The sequence below is a fragment of the Bemisia tabaci genome, chromosome 1, assembly GCF_918797505.1.
Source record: "Bemisia tabaci chromosome 1, PGI_BMITA_v3".
NCBI classification, from domain to species: Eukaryota; Metazoa; Arthropoda; class Insecta; order Hemiptera; family Aleyrodidae; genus Bemisia; species Bemisia tabaci.
The window spans coordinates 544,941-571,445 of record NC_092793.1 but is presented as its reverse complement, the minus strand read 5'-3'; the positions used below and the strand labels follow the sequence as shown (position 1 = coordinate 571,445).

The 26,505-nt window shown below is 42.1% G+C and overlaps 1 protein-coding gene across 5 annotated transcripts in view; it reads right to left on the bottom strand.

The window, feature by feature from the left end:
* Positions 1–25,189, bottom strand: part of jim (zinc finger protein jim) — a 75,768-nt gene extending 50,579 nt beyond the window's left edge. For 2 of the 5 annotated variants that reach the window (XM_072297923.1, XM_072297889.1), the window contains exons 1-2: positions 24,638–25,183; positions 2,451–2,575 (exon numbers count right to left, since the gene is read on the bottom strand). In XM_072297923.1, coding sequence (XP_072154024.1) covers positions 2,451–2,538 — 88 coding nt within the window. In that variant the 5' untranslated portion in view covers positions 2,539–2,575; positions 24,638–25,183. Of the gene's footprint in view, positions 1–2,450; positions 2,576–24,609 lie in introns of all 5 variants that reach the window. The other 3 variants (XM_072297948.1, XM_072297835.1, XM_072297767.1) reach the window with 3 other exon arrangements.
* Positions 25,190–26,505: the final 1,316 nt, after the last annotated feature.

Here is a 26,505-nt window from a genome sequence, read left to right as displayed (position 1 = left end):
GGTTTTTAACTTTGACCCCCCGCTGCGTCTCCCCAAAATTTTTGGGGGGCTTGAAACTTTGGGAAAAGATGGGGCATTGTTAGGTGAATGAATAGGGCAAGTCTCAAAGGTATCCGCCCTGAGCCCCAAATGGCCCATTTTGCACGTAGTCCTTTCCAATGTAATTGAAGTTTTGCGCGAAAACTTAAAATTAAGTCATTAAACAGGACGAAAGTTTGAAAATGGGCCGAAAAGCACGTTTTCTCGCACTTTTTCCCGGCCGTAACTCCCATATTTTACCATAAATCGAAAAAGTCACAAGATGTAAAGTTGTAGACAGTTAAATTTTGAACAAATTATGAGGGAGCCATTTTTCGATGAGAATAATTTTTTGTCCACTAGAGTGCGGCGAAGTGCAAAAAAACTCACCCAAAGTAGGCAATTACGCCTATCTTTTCTCGAAAACGGTGTTAGTAGTTGCATATAATTTAATAAATGATCGTTGAATGCGGCAGAAATTTACATTTGAATCACGTATCAAGTTTAACACGTGTTTTCGAGCTTTTATCCCGCTCGCAACTTTGAAGAGTGAATCTATAGTATTGGATGGAGGGTAACATCTGTGTATTTACAAGGACACAGATAAAATGAGTGTGCATCAATTTTTGGCTCTTGCCCGACTTAAGGATACACATATCATCCTCAGTATTGACTATGGTCAATGAGGCAGAAACAGCTGTGGTCGCTCGTAACGCCTGGAAAGCTCACTCCGAAACCTTGCGGAGTCCTTCAATACAATTGAAGGTATAATAGCGGGCATGTTACAACGAGACGTGTGAAAAGTGAAAAGGCAGGCATGATTGGAGGAGGATGAGGGCTAGAAGGGGTAGAAACTTTTATTGAACATCATGCAAAATCTAACACCCTGCCCAGATATTTCAATCAGCCTCTACCGATATGCTTTCTTGAATATTTCATGTCAAAACACGATACACAGGGAACATGAGACTAACACGCACTTACTTTTCGATTTTTCGGTCGAATCTCTGTCATTTAACACATTTCAAGTTCAAGTGCACGTGTCAATTCACGATTACTTTGAGTTTCCCGCTAATTTTGATTACTTTTAAGTCGGAATGTTTCGATAATTCGCGTGTCATATCAATAATCCGTGATGGATATGCATTTCATTCATGGGGGCCGCTTGAAATGGCTAGAAGAGTGTCAGAAGGAGAGAAAATCTCAGGCTCATTGCTGAGAGCAAGTATTGGAAGAGAAGATGAAAGAACACAAGCTACTGTGAGTGTCCAAAAAAAACAAAAACAAAAAAACAAAAAAAAAAATCCTCAGCACTAGAAGTGGGTATATGCACTCGAAGTGAGATTGGGGGGGATTGAGGTTCTGTTCTGCCGTGATAGCGAAGAGAGCCGTAAGTGCAAAATTTTCGAAAGTTTTCTTCAAAAGTCGTCTAAACTCTTTTAGATGAAATTACTGAGACAGCTAAAACAGCAAAATTCATCCTAATTAAATGAAAACGAGACGTATGTAAAACCCGTAAGTGCACAAAAAATGACACAGTTTTTTTTCAAGACAGCCGTAGATGCATGAGAGCCAATGAGAACAGTGCTTTCCAGTAAAGTGCCGCCCTCTTCTGCCAATTTCTAACCTGAAGTGTGTTTGCTGTGCGTTCGAAACACAACCACGAAAGCATGCAGAAGATAGCACTTACGGCTGTCTTGCCTAACAATATCCTAACACGAAACTGAATTTTACCTTTTTTATGTACTTTATAATAAAATCGGTCGAGTTTTAATCCCCCAAATGATTTCTAGGAGTCTTCCGGACGAATTGTGGCAATTTGACAAAGAACGGAGGCTTCTTTCAATAAAATGTTCCGGTCACAAGCTTCGGAGCCCGTTTTCTCAGAACTTCATTTTTGCAGTTACGGGTCTCTTCGCTATCACGGCAGTGTTTGGAAGAAAATATTTCCTTAAATTTTTTGTTTTGCAAATACCAATCGATGTTGAACTGACAATGCATGAACAGCTTTTGCAAATACCAATCAATGTTGAATTGACAATGCATGAACAGCTAATGCTATTGTAATAGATAAGAATAATCAACAAAAGTGCCTCCTTATAGGAGTTTTTTGCACTTTCGCGCTCCAGCGGCCGAAAAATAATCTCATCAAAAAATGGTTCCTCCATAACCGCCGTGCTACGCAAGAACGCCGTAAATCCATCAAGATTTTCCCTTGTTTTTTGGAACTTAACACTTTATCAAATAAAAACTGTTTTACCCATGCACCTCGAATTTTCAGGAAGAGGTTTTGACAGTATTTGCGAAAAAATGCTGTAAAAACATTGTCCCAAGGTACACAAGTTTTTCTGCTATGATACATTGTTTTCGAAAAATATTTTAAGAGATGGAACTTATGACACCCATAAGTAATAAAATTTGAGATAACCTACCTTGGGCAATGCAATACATGAACTGGCGCGGAACTTTTAAACCAGCAGCTATGCAAGCCGCAAATGATGCAGAAAAATTCAGAGCCATACTCTCGGTCTCTCTTTTTTGGCATTACCACTGCTTTCTGCAACATAAAAAGATACTTAAGGACATTCATAACAAACTTAATTTCTTACTTCCAGAGTTATTGACTTTGTTTGAGAATGCACATCCTACATTCAACGACTTACAGTCAGAAGTGCTGTTATTGCACCCAAAATCAGCATAGCCAGTAAATCCCCCCCCCCCCACCCCCAAAGAAAAACCGAATGTTTTGAGTTTTTGAGAGCGGAACTTCTCTCCTTGGATACATTCTGGGCAACCCAATAAACTTTTACCCCACCAAAATTTGTTTATGATTACAAAAGCCTTTGAAGTACAAAGGACCTCGCCTGCTCCTCATGGGAATGTGTGTCCTGTTCAATCATCTGTGAAATCATCATTCGATCATTTACCGAGAGGTATTCACACCTAACTACAACTTTCAAGCAATACCTACCGTATTCTCTGTTTGTTTCCGACAGAGCGCCTGACAAACTCGTGAGCCTTCCCTGCATTATTTCCCTTATTATGCGCCTTCATTCTATGATACCTAAAATGCCTCTCTGTTGACAACTGTATGAATGTTGGCACGGCCAGGTAGTAGGGAGAAAATGCCGACTTGACTCGATAAAAAATCCAACAGCGTTGCATGATGGTGCAGAAAAATACGAATTAAATTACAGTGTTGTATAGGGATTATTGTTCAATATGGCAACACTGTAAGGAAGAAAGTATTGCATGTTGCCCCTTTAATATGCGGGTTATGCAATCGTGTAATGTAGCCCCTTCAATCTGCGGTTTATGCAATGGTGGGTTTTTCAAGATGGCGCAGCAGCTTTGCCGCACGGTGGACATAAATAAATAATTTATTTACTGGTGAAATTTTGCAACATCGCATTTTACAGTGTTGCCAAATGGGGCGAGAAATTAGTTAATTTTTTGATACAATGTTGGCAGATTGTGCAAAAAATTCGGATTTTCGGAAGTGTAAAAATTTTCGGTTTCGGAAGACCATATCTAACAGTATGGGCCTGGTATCGGATACTGTAGATTAGGGTTTGATTCGGGAAACTGAAAAATTTTCGGAAAATTACCGTCCTCCGATCCGTTGCGGATCGATGCGATTCTTTTCCATTATCGAAGATCGGAAAACTGTACGGACCTAATTTCGATACGATTTTTAGTTTTCGAGATTTCGGACTTGTAAAAATTTTCGGTTTCGAAAGACCGTATTTTACAGTATGGGGCTGGTATCGGAGACTGGAGATTAGGGTCTGATTCGGTAATTTACATTTTTTAGCGCTTGGATTTCGTATCGGAACCTTATGTTTTGCGATGAGCAACTGGGATTGGGTATTGCAATATTCAGTTTGATTAATCAAAAAATTTTATTATTTTTTTTTTTGTTGGATATTTACAGTTAAAGTTACAGTTTAAAACAGTTCGTGTTTAGAAAACGCAAACACGTTCAGAAAACGCAAACGCAAACGCGTTTAGAAAACGTACACGTTCAGAAAACGTAAGGGTTGTCAACCACAAACATCGATTCATTCTCCTTCTCCAAACTTTAAATCGACACTTATGTCATCGACTTTCCGATTGTTCTTCTCACGGGACATCCTGATGAAACGGAACTTGCAGTCGGATGAAAGGTACTTGGAGTACAGGTACGGAGCGGAGCAAATAAGTGCCAGTAAACTCAAGATGAATAGAAGAACGTCCGTCAAGGTAGAGGGTGCGCATTTGATTTCCTGACAGACCGGGCACATTGTGATGTTTGCTTCGGATGAGTTTTCCGCTACCGTTGTGGAATTCACTCCAACAACAGCAATGATGATGGTGATGAGAATTATTTTATCAATCATGATTTCTTCCTTGCGATACTGAGAAGAGAATGCATACTATTTATACGAAATCTTTACTATAGAGAGCCGCTCTCCTCTCTCTGGTGTATAATACTATGCGAATCGCACTCAAAAGTCTGCATATCTTCCAGTCCCGTTCGTCTACTTTCTTGTACCCCTGCTTTAAGAAGTACATTATTTCATGCTCGTCTGCGACACGTTCTAGGAGATGGCAAAATCTTTCCGTTATCTCAACTAACCCATAACACCCGACGGAATCGGAAGTGTCTATTGAGCTGAGTTTAAGATGGTGGAACAACTTGTCAGGAAAAAGGAGTCTGGCAAACTTGTTCAAAAGCTCTGCTCGTATTCCTGGAATCTTGAAAGAGAGAGCCTTATATACCGTGTCCAAGGTGTTCATCGCTCTAATCGATTGTGATTTGAGGGTTGGAGCGTCCATACTTGACGAGTTCTTGTTTTGAAATGATCGATCACACTTCCTCGACACCATTTATACGTTCCCTGACTAGAATTGTTAATTTTTCCCACTTGTATGAAAGCGTAGTTTTATATTACTACTACAAATTATGACTACACAGTTTGTCCGAGTGTAATCGAGTCTGGTAATTAGCAAATACTACTATATTTACTTTGATTTAAATTACGACGACACAGTTTGTCCGAGTGTAACCGAATCTGGTGATTAAGAAATACTACTATATTAACTTTGATCTAAATCATGACTACACACTTTCTCCAAGTGTAACCGAGTTTGGTGGTGAACGAATACTACTACTATGTTTACCCCGAGGTAAATTATGACTTTACAGTTTCTTTTCACTCGGTTATGAAAAGTGTAAATTTGTCTCCGAGCGAAAGTTCGTCGGTCTAGGTTTTGATGACATTAGAAAACCTCGAGCTTAAAATAGTATCAGTTGTTCGCTCTGAAATTTTCTCAGTGAACAGAATCTAGCAAACGTAAAGATACTGTAGATTTTCTGTGGTGACAAACTCAGAAAACCCCAAGCTTAAAATAGTATCAGTTGTTCGCTATGAAATTTTCTTAATGAACAGAATCTAGCAAACGTTAAGATAGTGTAGATTTCCTTTTCTTACCGACTCGGAAAACGTAGAGCTTAAAATAATATCTTTATCATGGCTGCTCAAGAACAAACACAACAGATTGTTGAAACTTTCATCCAATGTGATATTTGTGATGAATTTTATAAACAAGGTGAAAAGCACGAACACTGTGCGAAACACATTAAGAAGGAGGAGGGTATCAACGATGAAACGCATATTAAACAGGAGCACAGCACGCTCATCCATTGTGATCTTTGTGATGAGTTTTATGCGGAGGGAGAGAATCACGAGCAATCTCCCGAACATATTGAAAAGATGTCCACCATGAAGGACACCTCATCACCTACCGACAACGATGAGAATCAAGAATATTGTGACACGTGCAAGATCTCATACCATAAAAGAGAAAAACATGAAGAATCTGCAAGTCACATAAGAAATTTGTTTGAGACTAAAGTACCGATTGTTCAAGTTGAGACTGCTTGTCAAAGTAGGTTGAAAACATTTTTCATCACGAACCTCCAACCGGAGATTCTCATCATCGATGACTACCTACTATCAGCTAAAGACCTCGTGATTGGAAAAATTAAAGAAAAACTCACCGACGAGGTATTGAAGGTAAATATACTAGTTTACGCTGAATACGAGAAAGCTGACGATAAGGACAAGGAAGGAATGCAGTTGAAAAAATTCAAGAATAAAAAGGAAGCTATTTTCGCGTCGACGGATCTGGACGAGTATTATGAAAAGTTCAGGGCCAAGATCAATAAAGAGTCATTCGATTTTCACATGAACGGATCCGGGTGGGTGCTGAAGAAGATACAAGGTATGGAGCTACGTGTCAACCGCTATTACGCTTTACATCGAGGAGGAACGTACGTTAAACTTCCGTTTCGAACGAACAATGTTGTCAATGTAAATAACGGTGAATATAACGATTGTTTCTTCTTCGCAATGTTGGCAAAGTTCGTCCCGAAGGAAGAGAAGCATAAATATGATCCGGCTAAATATGTAGATATACTCAATCATTACGATTTCTCGGTCGTTCGATTCCCCACGAGCATAGATGACATTATCAAATTCGAGAAAAGGAACAACGTATCGGTTTCGGTATTTGGGCTCCATGAGAGTTTGGTGTCCAACAAGAAAAAGAATACAGTTTACCCAATTAAAGTTGCCGACCCGGAAAGAGAGGACCACACCGACCTTCTATGTCTCTCAACCCCCGTACCTTTTAGTTACCATTATTGCTGGATCAAGAACTTTGAACAACTTGTTGGCAAACAATTGACAAAACATCAACATCGTATCTACATCTGCAAGAAATGCTTTACGCACAAGTACTCGATGGAGCAATTGAATCAACATAAAGTTCTTTGCTCTTTGGTAAGCAAAGACGCATTTCTAGCTTCATTTCCCGACGAGCGATACCTCAAGTTCAAAAATCACCATAAGGAAATAAAACATTATTACGTAATTTATGCAGACTTTGGAGCCTACTTAGAAAAAACTCATGGTGACTCGGAGCATCCAGCGTCTGCGTATAGGCGGCACATCTCAAATTCTTACGCTTACCTCCTCGTCACGGAGGATCCCGAATTTAAAATGACGGAATCGAAACTGTACCGTGGCGAGGAGGCACATATCAAATTTCTGGACGATATAATCACTCTGGTAGGAAGAATCAGTGAGAGTTACATTGATAAAGAGGGGAAAATAATCATGACACATAAAGATCGGGCCACATTTGAAGCGGAAAATAGGTGTGGACATTGCGAGGTGGATTTTTCACAACCAGGTATCGTAAAGGTAAGGGATCATGACCATCAAAAGAGAGCGGGAGGGAAAACAGGGTCCAATTATCGAAAGGCGCTATTTCAAATTGCAATCTTATTTTCCGACATGAGAAATGTGTTAGAGTCGTCCTGCACAATGGTAGTAGGTATGATTTCCACGAGGTAGTGCTGGCTCTGAACAAGTATCCTCATCGCGTCGACATAATACCACACACGGAGGAAAATTATATCAGCATGACGATCCATCTGGGTAACAGGTTTTCGATCAAGTTCATCGACTCGTTCCGTTTCCTCCCCGCGTCGTTGGATAAACTGGTTCAGACGATCCCGCGCGAATCTTTCGTTCGCACGAGGAAGCTCACTCGCACAGACAATGAGTTCGATATGGTTTGTCGGAAAGCTCCGTTCTCGTACGATTACGTTGACAATCCGGCCAAGCTGAACGAGCCGCGTCCACCACCGCGAGAGGCTTTCTTCAACACCCTGACTCAAACGGACATCTCCGAAGAGGAATACCAAAGGTTTCTCCAAGTTTGGCAAACTTTCAATTTCCATAATCTCGGCGAGTATTCAGATTTCTACTTGCGACTCGATGTGTGCCTCCTCAGCGATGTGTTCGAGGAGTTCCGACTCTTTGGGATGAAAAACTATGGTTTGGACTGTGCCAACTACTTAACGCTACCCGGTTTCGCTTTCGACGCCTTCTTAAAATTAACTAATGTGAAAATTCAACTCTTCAATGATATGGATATGGTATTCATGATTATGAGCTCGATCCGAGGTGGGATAACACAGGTGGTGAAACGGCACGCTCTCGCAAACAATCCTTTGATACCGGATCAGTTTGATCCTAAAAAACCAGTGAACTAAATACAATACTTGGATGTGACGGCACTTTACGCACACACCATGAGAAAGCATCTACCCTACGATAACTACACTTGGGTCCCTGAAGGAGAAGAGTTGCTAACTCTGGCGAAAACTATAATCAACCATCCCGACGACGCTCCTTTCGGATACATACTCGATGTAGATATTGAATATCCAGAACACCTCCACGACCTACACAAGGACCTTCCGTTCTTGTGCCGGAACGAAATACCACCATCGGGAGCGGGGAAATATACGAAACTATTGACGACTCTAGCTAATAAAAACAACTATGTTATCCACTATGTAATGTTGAAAGAAGCGCTCGGTCAAGGATTAAAACTCCTGAGCGTCAAACGGGCCATCAAATTCCGTCAGGCTCCTTTCTTGGCACCCTTCATCGAGCTGAACGCCCGGTTGAGACGGGACGCTACGAATCCGTTCCACCAAACGCTCCTGAAACTGTGCAGCAACGCTTGCTACGAAAAATTTATCGAGAACCCGTTGAAGCGAAAGAATATTAAATTGGGTACAAACAGCAGACAGATATTGAAAGCCATCTCACGGGTCGATTTCGTAGATCGCACGATTTTCGACGAAGAGTTGGTAGCAATCCATTTACGGAGAACAGAGGTCGTCATAGACAGACCAATGATTGTTGGTTTTTCAATCTTAGATCTGAGTAAAGTACACATGTATCAATTCCACTATAATCACATGCTTAAGAAGTACAATCCCGACCAAGTTCAACTTCTCTATATGGATACGGACTCGTTCATTTACGAGTTGACTGCACCGAACGTCTACGATGATATGATGACAGATCTACACTTGTACGACACCTCCAACTTCCCAGAAGGTCATCAATGTCGCAGCGCGACAAACCGTAAAGTAATGGGTAGTTTTAAGGATGAAACGGGGGAACACCCATTGCTGAGTTTGTCGCGCTGCGACCCAAAATGTATGCATATCGTTTCAGCAACGGGGAAACAGAGAAAAGGGCAAAAGGAATATCAACAGCAGTGGTAAGATCGCTAAACTTTGTCAATTTTCTCACAGTATTAAAGGATCCTGAATCGAGAATGAGCGCCCCGATGCGCAGGATCGGGGCGCGGAAACACCAACTATACTCATTTGAAAGTACAAAAAGAACCCTCTCCGGACTAGACGATAAACGTTGTATTTTAGAAGACGGTGTTAGCACTGTTCCTTGGGGTCATCGTGACATCGACGACGATCCTTGCATGGTGGATGAAAGTTGCGGAGCCGAGACCGAGTTGAGAAAAATCCTCGCTGTTAAACAACCTCGTATAAATAGTATAAATAAATCTGGAGAACCGTCAGTTAAGAAACCTCGAATTTGAAAATAGGAACAGTGTTCACTCCGTTCTCTAGAATATATCGTTTGTCATCGAGTCCGGGTAGAGTTGAGAAAAAAATCCTCGCTGTTAAACAACCTCGTATAAATAGTATAAATAATTCTGGAGAACCGTCAGTTAAGAAACCTCGAATTTGAAAATAGTAAAAGTGTAACTAACAGAACGAACAAATGATGGCTTGTCTCAATGTACAAGGTTTTTGGAGCCAAGGAAATTTCATCGTCAAAGAGTTTGGTCTTGTGGATATGAAGTGTACTGTAACTGAACTCTATTTAATCAAACCTCCGTTCCCGAGCAGCATGTTGAGCGCTAAAGACGTTGTGACAAACAACTGGTTAACACGCAATTATCATCACTTGGAATGTGAAAGCGGGTTTCTCGAGTACGATGAATTCACTTCAAAAATGAATCGCATCGGGAACCGCTACGATGTACTTTATGTTAAAGGTGAACAAAAACGAAATTTCATTAAGGGTTTCGTGCCGGAAAAATGTATCGTTGTAAATTTGGACACTAAAGATTGTCCGTCCTTGCGACTATTGGCTCGTTGGTCGACAGCATATACGTGTCCTTTAGTACATCCATTCTGCGCTATGTCAAACGCATTCCGATTCTGTATGTGGATGTCGGAATCTTTTTATCGTGATTATTTCAAAGATGAAATCATGCAAGAGCAGGAGAAGATTATAGTGGCAGACGAACAAAGGAATCACCCCGATAATAATGGAGTAGTAGATGAAAAGTCAGATTGAACGAACCGAAATATAGCAGACAGATTAAGTGAAATCATCCGTGCTTAATATAGTAGACAAATTGTTTCACTCGAAATATTGCGGATGAAAAGTGAAATCATCCGTGCTTAATATAGCAGACAAATTGTCGAATCAACCCGACTTATATATATATAGCACACGAAAAGTGGAATCATTCGCAGACGAATTATCGAACCGAAATATAGCAGTCGAAAATTGAAATCATCCGTGCTTATTATAGCAGACAACTTGTTTCACTCGAAATATATAGCGCACGAAAATTGGAATCGTCCGTACCTTGAAAGAACTGACGACATGGAAGTTTTCAACAATTCAATCTTGATCGTCAACGCTAAAGAGCTGACTGTAAACGCCCGCTACAAGATGAACAAACTCATCAAAATGCCAAGCAAGTATGGGATCACCGTTGCCGCTCATATCATCTTCGAGAATCATCATCGTCTCCTCTTCCTACCTTCGCACATTAAGAACCGTTTGACGGACGATGCAATTCAGGATATCAACGCTGGATCCTTCGATCTCATCTACGAAGGCTCGATCGGAAGAACATATAAATTCGCACTCGTTCCAAACGTTGCAGCTTGATTTATATTGTATGTCTTATTGTATTCTTTTGTAAATGATGTAATGGTTGAAAAAAAAAAAAAAATAACAAGTTTGTAAAAAAATAAACATGTTATTGTTTATTTTTTTTTTTTTTTTTTTTTTTTTTTTTTAAATTTTTGCTTAAGATCAATCCAATTGCCTCACGGTTCCGTGCAGTAGTTCGTACGAATACTTCACAGGCGTGATCAGAATCACCTGGGCTGTAGTGTTGGCCGGGAAATTCTCTTTTACCACAACGGTCAAAGTGATATCTACCGGAGCTGTTTTTAGATCTTCACCTTGAACGCGATTTTTGTTTGATGACAAAAATCGCGCGATCTTTGAAATTTTCCATCAACATAGCTGGCTCGCAGAGTTTCTCACCTTTCCAGTGGTCTCTCATAAAATCGGTGTAGTTCAGGTAGGCGTGATTATAATCCATAGTCGGGAAATCGTAAATCGTATCAACTTGAGGAAACCGACGCTCACCGATTTGAACGCTGACCGAGCGCACATTTACATGGTCGACACGAGAGGAATCCTTCAGGTGATTGTCCCGTCGATCCGTTTGAAATACCAACACCACGAATTTGGGCTTGTGCCTGCTGGTTGATCTTACGCTCTATTTGAACGTCTTGGTCGGAAAAATCCCCGGGATGTCGTGCGATTCCCAATTCATGTATCCGAAACTCATCTTGTCGTTCTTCTTCATCTTGAGCAGGATTTATTTTTCCAGTTCCAATGTGAATTTGACGACGGGAATCTCCCAATAGATTTCGATTATTTTAAATTTGATGGTGTAACCGTCCGCGGTCGCCGCGTCGGTGATATAATATGCGTTCTTATCCGTACCACTGCGCACTAGGATCAACTCTTGCGAGCATCTGACTAGAACGTCTTCGAAATGTACTGCGAATCCGCTGAGTGAAGACAACGGAACGACAGCGCACTGAGTTTCATCCAACGTTGTCATATCCCATTCGCTCCATGAATGAGTGATGTCACAAAACCCGGAAGTTGCGAGTCCCGCGGTTTCCGCTCTAGTGTATGTGAGATAATTTTTCACGGTCGATGTCACTCCGACACACTGCATGCTATCGATTTCCGTCCCGTTCACTTTGTACTGCATACGGTCGAACAAGTGCAGGGGATAATTGTTAGCCCACTTGACTTTAGGTTTCGCAGCATCTGCGGCGGCTCCAGGATTTTTCTCGAGTTTCACTTCTAAACGCATGAAGATCCTCGAATCTTGAGGCACGGTGATCAGACCGTGGGTATCGGGGGTGAACCGGATCGAATCGTTGTTTCCACGCCGTTCGTCGACCGGATCGAAACGGATGTATTCGTATTCGATGATCTCTTGTCGCCAAGCTTCCATCTCGTTCTTATTTCGGATTTTTCACCACGAATCCGAGTTGTGTGAGAGCCCTCTTGGAATATTCGGTCAAAGTTTTCCTCTGCTGCTGTTGCTGTTGTTGTTGACAACTAGTCCGTGGATTATCAATACTATTATATGCAAGAGAATATAGGAACGTATCGTTGTCGTCGTTCTGGATCCTTCGTTTACCCATAAGTTAGCGGTCTCACGTGCAGTCGCACGGTCACTTCTTCACCACCGAAATTGATCGCTCTTCCTTGTTGGTCTACTATATTAACGAGCAAACGTTGGATCTTATCACCCAAGACGGGGTAGTAATGAATCGTCGACGGTTGCTCTACCATTTTGAATCCTGGTTCGATATCGGGAGCAAACGCATAAATGTGATGTCCGCGCACCCCGTTCACGTATCCACCGTCGGCGATGCTGCATTCGATGCATATCATGTTTACAGGTGAGATGTTGACGCGATAGTCAGCTTCGTGCCATTCGTCCGGTGCCAGGAAACGCTTTCCGAATCCGAGCACCTTACGTAAAGTGCCGGGTCTGCGGAAATCGATCCAGTACTTGGATTTGATGCTTACTTTAAGCGTAGAGTTGTTCGCTTTGAGTTTGATAGCTTCCGCTCCGCCAAGTTTTCCCTGCAAGTATTCTTGTATACCCTCGATCTCGTAGGCTCCGATCGGGAACGAAATTGCCGAGTAATTCTCTTCAGGGCTCTCGGAGTAGAAAAGCAGTCTGTTCGTTATATCGATGTTCGGGATGGAATAATAAGTTACAAAACCCGTCAGACCGATCTCGCAAGGTCCGAACAACTCGAGAGGTCTAGGCAGTGCAAACTCGAGAACGTTGCTCCTCCCCGTCAACATGAACGTGTGACATCTTTTCTGTGTTTCCATATTCGGGTTTCGAGAATACTATATATTCCTGGTTTGTACGAGCCATTCTAAACATCATTTCCCGCAGACGCTCGAGTTGAAATTTTGTTCGCTATCATAATTGTATCCTATTGTCGTCGTCGTTGTTGAGCTACCGCGTGAGCGTAAAATGTATCGCGTAATTTCAACGGGTGGTGGTAGATCACCGAAGCTGTCGTAGTACAGTGCGTTACCGCTCTTTGAAATTCGGTATGCTGTCAAATGTGTACCGGGTCCATCGCTTCGGTCCAGATTGATGATACCACACTCGGGGCGTTTGGGTTTCTTGGTCGCCAATTCATCGATCATGAACACACCGCGGAAATGCGGGATTCGTAATTGTTCTGTCACAGCGATTCTCAACTCAACATCCGTCATCGCTCGGCGCGGTAGCTCACGGATCAGTTTAAATTCTTTCGGTAAGATCTCAAGTAAAGTCCGTAACCTTTACGGTACGGTCGCAAGTACAATCCTTCACCGAGGTGTACGTTCTTCTTCAAAGATCCGTCGATGACCGTCTTGATCATTTTCGCTACCGGTGTGATTGTTCGCGCGGCCAGACCGATACTCGTCAGGAGATTCTTCACTCCGGCTCCCGTCTTCGGGATAGCCAAGATTCGCTCCGCCGGTTTCTTCTTCTTCGTTTTCGACGCTCCAGCGCCCATCTTTGGGAGAGCCAAAATTCGTTCGATCGACCGCTCCACCGGTTTCGTCTTCTTCGACGCTCTCTTCTTCTGCTTCTTCTTCTTGGGTTTCGGTTTTTTCGCTGCCACCGTCTTGTTTAGACCCATTTCGAGTTTGGCTTTGAGCTTCATAGCGATCGTTACGGCGTATGCTGCCGCTCTTTCACCCAACGATGAGTCCGACGCTTTCACACGTTCCCAAGCTCTGTCCGCAAGTATGAGATCGGCTTTGTTCCTCTCGGTGGTGTCTTTGGTCTTACTGTAAGCGATGTCGTGGGACTTGCAAGCTTCGTCGAGCGGATTTATACCCGGATCTCCGCGTTTCAATCGTTCTGCGAGGCGAGTGCCCGGTCCGCAGTACCTGTAGTCGCCCGGTAAGTGTAGTTCGAACGGTAGTGAATTTATCAACGAGTTTAACAGTCCACGTCCTCGATTGGTTTTGCTGCAAGTTGATGTTCTTCTCGGTGACATACTCTGACGAAAATGTTCATACTATTTATACGGAGAAGTAAAAAATAACTGTCCGACAAAATAGGGAACGAATACGATGCGACTCGTCAAGCAAAGAAAGTCACTGCGAGTCCCAAACCTGGACAAACGGAAGAAGCAAAATGAAAACAGACGACAACAACGACGACACAGTGAGCTGTTACCGGATAGTATCCGTTGCATTGTCGCCGGACCGTCCAACTGCGGTAAAACAAACGTGATGGTTTCCTTGCTACAACATCCGAACGGATTGAAGTTCCGCAACGTGTACTTGTACTCCAAGACACCGTTCCAACCCACGTACGAAGAACTGCGTCAGATATTCGACGGAATCGACGGTCTCGGATACAACATCTATTCGGACACGGCCAAGATTGTTCCACCAAACGATGCCTCATCGGACTCGGTCTTTATTTTCGATGATGTCGCCTGTGACAAACAAAATGCGATGCGGGATTATTTTAGTATGGGAAGGCATAGCTCGGTCGATAGTTTCTACTTGTGTCAAACTTATTCTCGCATACCGAAACAATTGATTCGCGATAACGCTAACCTGCTCGTAGTTTTCAAACAGGACAATACAAACTTGCGACACATCTACGACGATCACGTCAACACAGATTTCACGTTCGAAGATTTCAGACACATCTGCTCGGTGTGCTGGCAGGACAAGTACGGGTTTTTCGTCATCGATAAAGATAGTAATAAGAACGAGGGAAGGTACCGGAAAGGTTTCGATACTTATATTGTACAAGATGGATGACTTATCGTTGTCGACGATCGCTCAGAAATACGGTAGTATCGATAAAATCCGTCAAGATATCAAACGGAAGTTAAATACCATTCGCACCGGAGAGGCGGACGCTCAGGTGACGTTGAAGAAAGTTTTCAAACCGTTGACAGATCCGCTCGCAGCATTGCAGAAAACTGTCTCGTCGTCAACACCCGCACTTGTTGCTGCTCCTCAGGAAAATAAAACCAAGATCGAACCTTCAAAATCGGAGACGAAAGATAAAACAATGTTTGTTCATAGTTTATTTGCTTCGTTCGGATCACCGAAAAATATGAACAATGATGATGATGATGATGATAACGACTCAAACGAGGAGGAGGATGATGATGATGAATCGTTCCAAGACGCAACGGATAAAGAACAAACAACGGGTCGCACGGAAGACGACGACGTCGATTCTCGAGACACAATCACTACCCCGAACGTACAATTCTACTTGGACTATCTGGAAAAACATCCGAAACAATCCGATCCCGCGTATGGTGTGCGGAAAGCGATCAACGGAAACTTTCTCATCGGAAACCGAACCATAAGTTTCGATTCGGACGGACGACTATTCTTGGACGGTAGCGATGAGGTGTTCGAACCGACACCCGGGTTCTTGGAGCTCCTTTTTAAGAAACATCCGCGTAATTACACAGCAGATGATCGCGCTAAATTCCAACGAGTAGTTACGCTCACCAATGCGCATCGGAGGGATCATCATCCACACGGTAGACCCAACTCGAACCGCAATCAAAAATACCGCGATCTCATCAAACCTTTGTTCGCTACATCGACTCCGAGATCAACGAGGAAGTCATCGCGTAAAAAACTGAAGAAAGGCTCTGGTATCAAAATTCATCGTGCGAAACGGGAACTCGTCTATTGGGACGATCCGAACGAATTGGTCCAACGTCTCGTTTTACTTGTAGCTTCAAAACAAGCTGGTCACACCGATCACGATCGTGAAATTCTGAGTATCGTCGAGGAGCTTCGCGAAGCGGATTACATCCACTAAATATAGGATCCGCACAAAAATGAGTCACACCGACCGGTTTGGAAGATCGAAAGGGACTTACGTTCGCAACACGAAGCAAGGTCTCAAAGGAGACGGTTTCTTACTGGATCCGGACGGGAATTATCTCGTATCCAACAAACGGATCCGACAACTGCAAGATCCCGAAGAGGATACCGACGCTGTGAACAAACAATGGACAGACTGGAGGTGGACGGAAGCTATGAGTTCGACACAGGTTTGTTTGGAGAAAATGGAAGAATACAAAAGTATCGCGCAACGACTCGAGACGAAATTATCACGACTGGAAAATAGGATCAGTCAACTAGAGGTTGTGAATCGAATGAAAGGAAAATAGTGTTGAGATGAGTCACACGGACGGTTTTGGCCGATCGAAATTCCGCCGCGGTCCAAAAGGTGACGGATTCTCACTGGATTCTGATTGAAATTATATCGTATCGAACAAACGGATTCGTCAAGTGCAAGATCCCGAAAGCGATGAGAATGCGGTGAACAAACAATGGTCCGAACGGAAGTGGAAGGAAGCTATGAAATTAGGTCAACACTGTCTGGAGCGTATCCACCAACTTCAACAATCTTACAATCGTCTGGTTAAAATAGTAGCATCGAAACAGCATTTGAATCGAGAGAGCGGACGACGACGACGTTGACGGTAATTATCATGTCGGCAGAAAAACGTGGGATCGTCGAGGAGCTACATAAACCTGCACGACGAAACTATCCGCGTCGTAAAGTACGGATTCTCGGATTGTTCGATTTATGGCAAGCCGATCTCGTCGAGATGCAACCGTACGCCTCGGTCAACAAAGGATACAGATATCTCCTCACCGTCATCGACGCGTGCTCGAAAAAGGCGTGGGCCGAACCGCTCAAATCGAAAACGGCCACGGATGTCACGTATGCTCTGCAACGCGTTCTCAAAGCAGCCGGAAAGTCGCCGAAACATTTACAAGTCGACATGGGCTCGGAATTCTACAACTCAAAATGTCAAGCATTGATGAAGCGTCACAAGATCAATATGTACAGCTCGTACTCGACAACCAAAGCCTCTATTGTGGAGCGATTCAACCGAACGCTCAAAACTAAGATAAGGAAAGAGTTTAGCGCGCAAGGATCGTACAAGTGGGTAGATCTATTACCGAAACTCATCCGTGAATATAACGGGAGCGTTCATCGCACCATCGGGATGAAACCAACCGATGTCACCGAAAAGGATGTACCGATGATCCTGCAAAAGCTTCGTGGGCCGCCGCTGAGTAAAATTGAAAAGAGACGTTTGGCCAGACGAAAACTGAATGTCGGTGATCACGTCCGGATCTCGAGACTCAAAGCCATGTTCGAGAAAGGATACACACCGGATGGGAGCACGGAAATTTTCAAGATTGTCAGCGTCAATCCGACCGTTCCGATCACGTGCGATCTGAAAGACGCGCACGATACGATCATCAAAGGAAAATTCTACCGCGAAGAACTCCAACCCACCAACTATAAGGATACGTTCCTGGTGGAGAAAATTCTGCGTCGCAAGAAAAACCAGGCCTTTGTCAGATAGTTGGGTCTGGACGCGAGTCACAACAGTTGGATCGATAGTAAGGATTTCGTATAAATAGTATGCAACGCGAACTGTTTTAAACTGTAACTGTAAATACCCAAAAAAAATTTTTTTGATTCATCAAACTGAATATTGCAATACCCAATCCCAGTTGCTCATCGCAAAACATAAGGTTCCGATACGAAATCCAAGCGCTAAAAAATGTAAATTACCGAATCAGACCCTAATCTCCAGTCTCCGATACCAGCCCTATACTGTAAAATACGGTCTTTCGAAACCGAAAATTTTTACAAGTCCGAAAATCCGAATTGTTTGCACAATCTGCCAACATTGTATCAAAAAATTAACTAATTTCTCGCCCCATTTGGCAACACTGTAAAATGCGATGTTGCAAAATTTCACCAGTAAATAAATTATTTATTTATGTCCACCGTGCGGCAACGCTGCTGCGCCATCTTGAAAAACACACCATTGCATAAACCGCAGATTGAAGGGGCTACATTACACGATTGCATAACCCGCATATTGAAGGGGCAACATGCAATACTTTCTTCCTTACAGTGTTGCCATATTGAACAATAATCCCTATACAACACTGTAATTTAATTCGTATTTTCTGCACCATCATGCAACGCTGTTGGATTTTTTATCGAGTCAAGTCGGCATTTTCTCCCTTTCAATGTATCAACTTTTTTTTTGTATGTGCCAGCCGGCCCATTTCTTTTTACTTATTTCTTCAATTTTTTTTTCAATTTTATGGCAGTTTTTTGTATCTTTGTAGGAGGAGAATTCATTACAGTTTTCAGAGGGACCTCTGTGATATCTAAAGAAGGAAGTATACTAAGGGTCCAGTGATGATCCATGTCCCTTAAGGGATGAGTCGAAAGGTTTCGAGGACATTCACTCCATGATGGGCATATTTCAGGGAAGGTGGGCCGTTTTGATATTACTCCTTCAAGGAGCTGGATCAAAACGTGTTCCAGGCCACCATACCTCGTAGGTAGGTATATAATTTATTTTGCGTGAAAAATTTTGGGGTGTATGTATAGCTTCTAGCATGGGAATCAAGGGGAAAATTGGGCCGTTTTGACATCACGTACTTTTACATGATGAATCCGAACAGTATGGTGCTGCCATCACATGTTTTGGATGACTCATTTTTTTTTTTAATTATTCATTTTTTTTTCAAAGGTACATAGTGAGTTTTATGTGGATTGGGCAGAAATATGGTAAAGAAATTGAATTTTTTGGGGGGAAGATGATACTTTTATTAAGGATTTCAGAGCAGCTTGTATCACTAATAACCATGTATAGCTGTAAAACACATGACATGAACTCATAGAGAAAAAGAAGGAGGTGTTTGCATTTCGGGTATCTTGGAATTTTTTTGAGGACGTCGGTCGGCACAACGACTTTTATCATCGATTTTCTTGGAAATGGTGTAATTTAAGGAAAAAAGTCATTCTATAAAAAGTGCTTGAAATTATATCATGAGTTATGATTTAAGCAAAAGAGTGGGACATAATGGTCCGTTTCACATACTTCAAATTCCGGATTTCGCTGGCCAGGTTGTACCGACCTGCGTCACAGGGTCAAGGACATTATAACCTATAGACAGTGGGTATCCGGAACGCGCGGTCACCACTTTTTCCGAATTCGCATGCGGCAACAATCATCCATCGGTGACGCGCTGTAACCTCCGAATTTGCATCGGGGCTCCAGTCACTGTCATCACGCCGTTATCTCAACATTGAGTTGCATTGAGCAAGACGGAAACTTTCTCGGGTTTCGTGGTAAAATCGTTCCTTTTTTAATCGTTATTGTTTACGCCCTTTAAAAAGGTCCGTAGACATTTTCCTCTAATTTCGACGGTTCAAGAGAAAATCGAGAAAAAAGGTCGCTGATCGTAAGAATTTTTGCCGCGGCTTTGTTTAAAACCCATTTTTTTGCCCCCAGTTATTTTTGTTTTCCAATTTTTTTGTAATGAGCTGATAGGAAATTTTCCGCCCTTTAAAAAGGTCCATAGACATTTTCCTCTAATTTCGACGGTTCCGAAGGAAAATGAGAAAAAAGGTCGCCGATCGCAAGAATTTTTGCCGCAGCTTTGTTTAAAACCCATTTTTTGGCTCCGAGTTATTTTTGTTTCGTAACTTTTTTGTAATGAGCTGATAGGAAATTTTACGCCCTTTCAAAAGGTCCATAGACATTTTCCTTTAATTTCGACGGTTCAAAAGAAAATCGAGAAAAAGGTCGCAGATCCTAAGAATTTTTGCCGCGGCTTTGTTTAAAACCCATTTTTTTGCCCCCAGTTATTTTTGTTTTGTAACTTTTTTGTAATGAGCTGATAGGAAATGTTACGCCCTTTAAAAAGGTCCATGGACATTTTCCTCTAATTTCGATGGTTCCGAAGGAAAATGAGAAAAAAGGGTCGCTGATCGTAAGAATTTTCGCCGCGGCTTTGTTTAAAACCCATTTTTTTGCCCCCAGTTATTTTTGTTTTGTAACTTTTTTGTAATGAGCTGATAGGAAATTTTACGCCCTTTACAAAGGTCCATAGACATTTTCCTCTAATTTCGACGGTTCCGAAGGAAAATGAGAAAAAAGGTCGCTGATCGCAAGAATTTTTGCCGCGGCTTTTTTTAGAACCCATATTTTCGGGCAAAGGAATTTTAGTGTATTTTCCGAAGAAAATACACTATTGCGTTCTCCCATGATGTCGGACCCAGACCCGAGACCTTGTGGAGAGCACCGATCACGGGTCGTAGATCACGAAAATATATGCCATCCAAATTCATGTGTGTATATATATGTAAGTTACGCCCATACGTTACACACACACACACACCCTCACACACCACCTCACACACACACGCACACACACACACACACACACACACACACACACACACATATATATATATATATATATATATATATATGTGTGTGTGTGTGTGTGTGTGTGTGTGTGTGTGTGTGTGTGTGTGTGTGTGTGTGTGTGTGTATTTCCGCCTTTTTAAGATTTTACGATTTTTGAGTAGTTATATCTTCCTTACGTTGAAAGATATTTAAACCAATTTTTTTGCATTTAGTAGAGACTCATTAGAACTAATATTCTGCAAAAAAAATTGAAATTTGAGGCAATAGATTTTGAGGGGTGGGGCTCGAAAGTGGGGTGAGGTCAAATCTTGTCCACTCGATAACTCAAGCGAAAATGAATATTTTGAGCCGAAATTTTTAGAGGTGGTAGTTCTCCCCTAGGACTGGTTTGGTATTGAATTTGAGCTAAATCGGCAGAGCCGTTTAAAAATGGCGAGCTTTGAAAGTTCTAGGCGGGGGGTGCGCGGCATGAGGGGAGCCGGCCGGAGCAGGGCCGCACAGTGGGTCGGGGGGAAGAAGTTTTTGGACAAAATTTTCGTCGTACAGTGGGTCAGGCGGAGGAGGTTTTTGGACAAAATTTTCGTCGCACAGTGGGTCAGGGGGAAGAAGTTTTTGAACAAGCTTTTCGCCGCTCAGTGGTTCAGGGGAGGGAAGATTTTGGACAAACTGCGCGTCGCACAGTGGGTCAGGAGAAGAAAGTTTTTGGACGAACTGTTCGTCGCACAGCGGCCCAAGGAAAGGAAATATCTGGAAAAAAACGATCCGTTACACAATGACTTACAGACGTGCGATTGGTGCGTACCACAAAAATCCCACTTCGGGAAATACACTTCCTTCCAGCGGTGAATGCGCGGGACACTTAAAAAGAAGAAAAACTAGATACGTAGACGACCCTGAAAAGACGCGCGCGAAGCGCGCGCCCTGGAGGGGTTTGGGGGGGCAAGGCACCCCCAAAAACCGGCGCGGAGCGAAGCGGAGCGCCGGTTTTTTTTTTTTACGTTTTTTTAATACTGGCGGATAGAAAATTTCACGCTCTTTCACGTAAGTCGGTTCTATTTTAGTTAAAGTCGAAAAACTGAAGAGTTACAAGCGAAAAACTAACGCGAAACACGCATTCTCCGTAAGGCAGCGGCAGCGTACTGGAGCCCCGAACACGTTCTACCCCCCGCTCAGTCCATCATGGAGCGACCGAGAAAACGGTGACCGCGCGCAAGCACGACGAGATAGGTTTCACTATGAATTGATTCAATAAAATTACTATTGCTCTTTGATCCCGTGTATGTTCCACAAATTTTCCGCAATATATAATCGGAGGCTTCATCTTCACTAGAAAACCCCTACTGACTTTCTGAGCAACAGTTGGAAAAATGACAGTGGATTATTAATCATTTTACGTTCATATTTAAAAATTGAATGATTACCTAAGTAATCTCAACAACCCTTCAAATCATGCTCGAGCTTATATTCTGAGTTCAGAAAAGTTGCCATAGGTAATTTCAGTGATGTTAAAAATAATTGTGGCAGGCGCAGAAATTCATCATGTTGTTTATTGAGCTTCTAATGATCTTACAATAGGTAGATATAGGCATTGAAAGTAGAGTACCTATATAGCGAGAGTATGGACAGATCGCTTCATGGAGGGCTTAGGGCCCAAAAGTGCAGCCACCCTTCTAACCAACTTCTAACGCACAAAATTTCACTGCCAGTCTGCAGATTCCAATACTAACCAAGATAGCCAAGAATGTAAAGAAATGAGCGTTCTTCCGCAAAATTGAGTAAATTTATGCAAAAACTTAGTCAAACATTTGCTTAAGAAACGACGGTTCGAACATTAGTATTAGTAAATCACTCTGTTTAAATCCAGGATACTTGGAATTTATAGGTTGGCTGCATTTCTGGGCCCTAACTTTATTTGCAGAAGCATCGGTGGAGGCCTGATGTATTTTCGGAGTTTCACATCTGTCCATACTCTTGCTATACAGGTACTCTAATTGAAAGTGTAGGAGTGCTAATCCAGTAAAGCACCGCACCTTCACTCCATGGTTTCGTAAAGATTGTATGTCTACCATTATTGTAGTGAAACAAATAACTAATCGGGAATACTTATGGGAATCGCTCCTTCAAAATATGATCAAAATAAGCGGATATTGATAGGTCAACAATGTATCGCTGAAGCAGAAGCGTCTAAATCCTCTTGAGGCAACGGACGGTGACAATCTTAACAAACTGATGACGCTTTACAAATTTTAAATTTCCAAATTCCCAAAGACACGCGCTGAAATCCTGTTTATCACCCCTCTTTCCGACTGCTCTCCGAGTCCATGAGCAAGACAGGAAGAAAATAGGCTACCTACTACTGTTTGCCTACCTATGTGTTTTTTTTCTTAAACTTGATTTTCAAAGGTGACTCATGTAAAGAGCAACTGACAAACAAGATTTCAGAACCTGCCATTGCATTTCACTAACCTAAGACACAAACCCAACCTTACCATTGATATTCTTTCGCTTACACTGTATATTATTCTCCCATTGAGATTCGATATGAACTCAATTCAAAGATGCTTTTGAATTTAATTATTCGGGTAGATTGGAATAAAGAGCTTTCAGTCTATCTGTAAAGCGCACTTACTAACATTCACTGCTGTCACAAGATATTTTTGCACAGGCAGAGCCACTTTCCACAGTTGATGGATCTCTGATGCCAAGGCTCAATTATGACAAGTGATTCAACGACCAAAAATTGTTACACGCCTCAACAAAAATCGTATTCTTATCTCAAATTGCAAATCTTGGATAACTGAGCACTCACCAAAAAATCTCCTTCCTTCTGCCTCAGTATGAGGAGAGTGACGATACTTTGGAGCAATAACTTTGAACTAGTTTCAATAAATGATGGCCTCAGAATTTGAGTCATCATTTCCAAGAGATTGGATCAAAGAAATAAGTCAGCAGGTCACGGTTGTGGCTGGTCTCACACTTCCAGTAGGACAACCAGGAAATAGATACATGGATAACACACAAATTCAAGAGCTACACAGCTCTGATTGGATCAGATTTTAGATTTAATCGGTAGATTGAAATGAAAAACTTCGGTGCACTACTTAAAGGGAAGCAGGGTGCCTTATCTTGAAATCCAAGGCAAATCGTGTGGATACAGTAAAAAAGTTCTCCGCAGATGATGAACTGGTAGGTAAGGCTATTACTCAATTGTAGCCTGTAAAGCTCTTTGCTTGCTTTGCTTCTGTAGTCATAAAATGTTGATTAGAGTTGCAAGAATAACCTGAAAAAGCAGTAATATGCCTGGATTCCATCTGACACTAATCACCTTCACTAGAAAATAACGTCCTACGTTCAGCTAAATAAGGATAAATAAGCCACATAAAACTGAAGGAGTCACGTAAAAGTGCTTAAGCAACAATTATGGTAAAATTATGATTGTAAAAAATGTTGAATAATGGCAAAATTAAAGCTAAATCGTGGGATAAGCACCAGTTGTTTACGAACGTTATGATAATAAATCCGCCATATTGCCGATCGCGCACCTGAAAATCGCATTTGAAGTATTTTGAAGTCGAATTTCAACCTCCGGTTCGTTTATGTGGAATGCGAAAACCTAGTCTTTAGTGTAAAATAAGGTTTCAAACACAAATTTTGGAAACCTACATTTCGTTAGTTCCGTATCGTTTATGCTGTGATTTGAACCTTGGTTTCAAACTCAGGTTTCGATTGAAGTTAGGTTTAGAGGCTCGCATAAACATAGCTAATGTCTTTGTCACAGGGTAAACAAACCTCAAGATGTAAACACCTCCATTTTTTCTCCATGCCTCGGACTACTCACTGTAAAGTTTCAGCCTTTAAGTTGTGACTGTGGGGCATCATATAATCTCATAGCAAATTCAACTGCATTACTTACTGCAAGCCTGAATTACATAGGTGTAAATATTGTATCGCAAAAGAAAATTTTGGGACACGTATTATCAGGATAGGAAGGACACAATGGAGCAGAGGGACAGGTAGATGACGTGCAGCCATTAACTTACCAACTCATTGTCAAAATCTTATACTTACTATGCACCTAATAACATTTCAAGCGTTATGGGAGCATGCAGATCGACGACTAGTAGTAGTAGTTAGGTACAGAATTGGAATTCATTGAAGAGTGAGATTTTAGTACTTAATCTGAATGAATGATAATTTTAAGAGAAAAGTTAGCGCACTCAGATCTACCGCACGAGGAGATCATTCTCTGGAACTGAGAATTTCTTTGAAAAAAACTTGAGAGATCATGTAAAGATTCCAAGATTTGATTCAAAACCCTTCTACTTATTCCACTTACTACTATTGGCCATAGAATAATAAAGCTAACAATCAAAACAAATCAAAAACACAACACCGAAAGTAAATTTTGTCAACACTCTAGTCAACACCCAGGTATGGACAAATGGAATTTTAGAAAGTCGTCAAAACGCGTAGATTTGACAGCATCGAGAGTACGACTGCGAATGGCATGTGCGGCAAATGGACGGTACGACTTCATACGTCACTCGATCGCCGATTTTCTCAGCGCTGCCACTTCGGCACCCCGTTTGTCCATACCTGTAGTGGAGTGTACTCTTGTCAACACCCCAACACCGCACCGATTGAACGTTTTTGCAGGCAACGACCAGGCGATCACAGAGCGGGAGCATGGACCCATGCATGGACCAAGGGAGTAGCTGGTGGAGCGTGCTAGAGTACCTATATTGAGAGAGTATGGCCACTGGAGTTACCACCTCTGATTGGCTCAGCCATCTTAGGCTGAATGAGGACCCAAAAATTAGAGTCCCTTTATACCCAGAGTTAAGACAACTCACTTTTGGTTCGGCTGAAAGTGGCCTAAAAAAAAAATCCAATTCTGATTGGTTCTCGCTCATGGAGGCCGAAACGAGTGCACCAAGATGGCGGTACCTCGAATGTGAACAAGAATAATGAAAATATCACCTAATTGTGGTTTATCAAGAGTAAATTGTCATTTCCATCGGTCCAAAATGAAAAGAGAATAAGAAATTATTCACAAATCACAAACCAATCTCATTTTCTTTTTAATTGATCAATTTGTTGATGTTGTTGTTTTTGTGTGACATAGAGTCCCTTTATACCCAGAGTTAAGACAACTCACTTTTGGTTGGGCTGAAAGTGGCCTAAAAAAAAATCCAATTCTGATTGGTTCTCGCTCATGGAGGCCGAAACGAGTGCACCAAGATGGCGGTACCTCGAATGTGAACAAGAATAATGAAAATATTACCTAATTGTGGTTTATCAAGAGTGAATTGTTATTTCCATCGGTCCAAAAAGAAAATAGATTAAGAAATTATTCACAAACCAATCTCATTTTCTTTTTAATTGATCAATTTGTTGATGTTGTTGTTTTTGTGTGACAGACATCGCAGGATTCCTGATCCTTATCCCTCAATATCGTTCGTTTGGGTACACTCGTTTCGGCCTCCATGGCCAGACAAGGCCGGCTGCCAGTCAGCTGATAATCGAGTTGTCTTAACTCTGGGTATAAAGGGACTCTAGTGTGACAGACATCGCAGGATTCCTGATCCTTATCCCTCAATATCGTTCGTTTGGGTGCACTCGTTTCGGCCTCCATGGCCAGCCAAGGCCGGCTGTCAGTCAGCTGATAATCGAGTTGTCTTAACTCTGGGTATAAAGGGACTCTACCAAAAATGGCGGACGCCATAAAGTTAATGTAATGCAAAATGATTCAGAATGTAGTTGTCTTTGCTTATCGTAACGAGAACTTTACCCAAATGCACTATTGCGACTTTTTTACATATTTTTAAGGCTAATCGTGTGCAATTTTTGAGAAAAATGATCTCGGATGTAGTAAGGTTGGCAGCAAGTGCGGTTGGTGAAAACCGTCAAAAGTTGGCAATGACCCCCCTCCCATC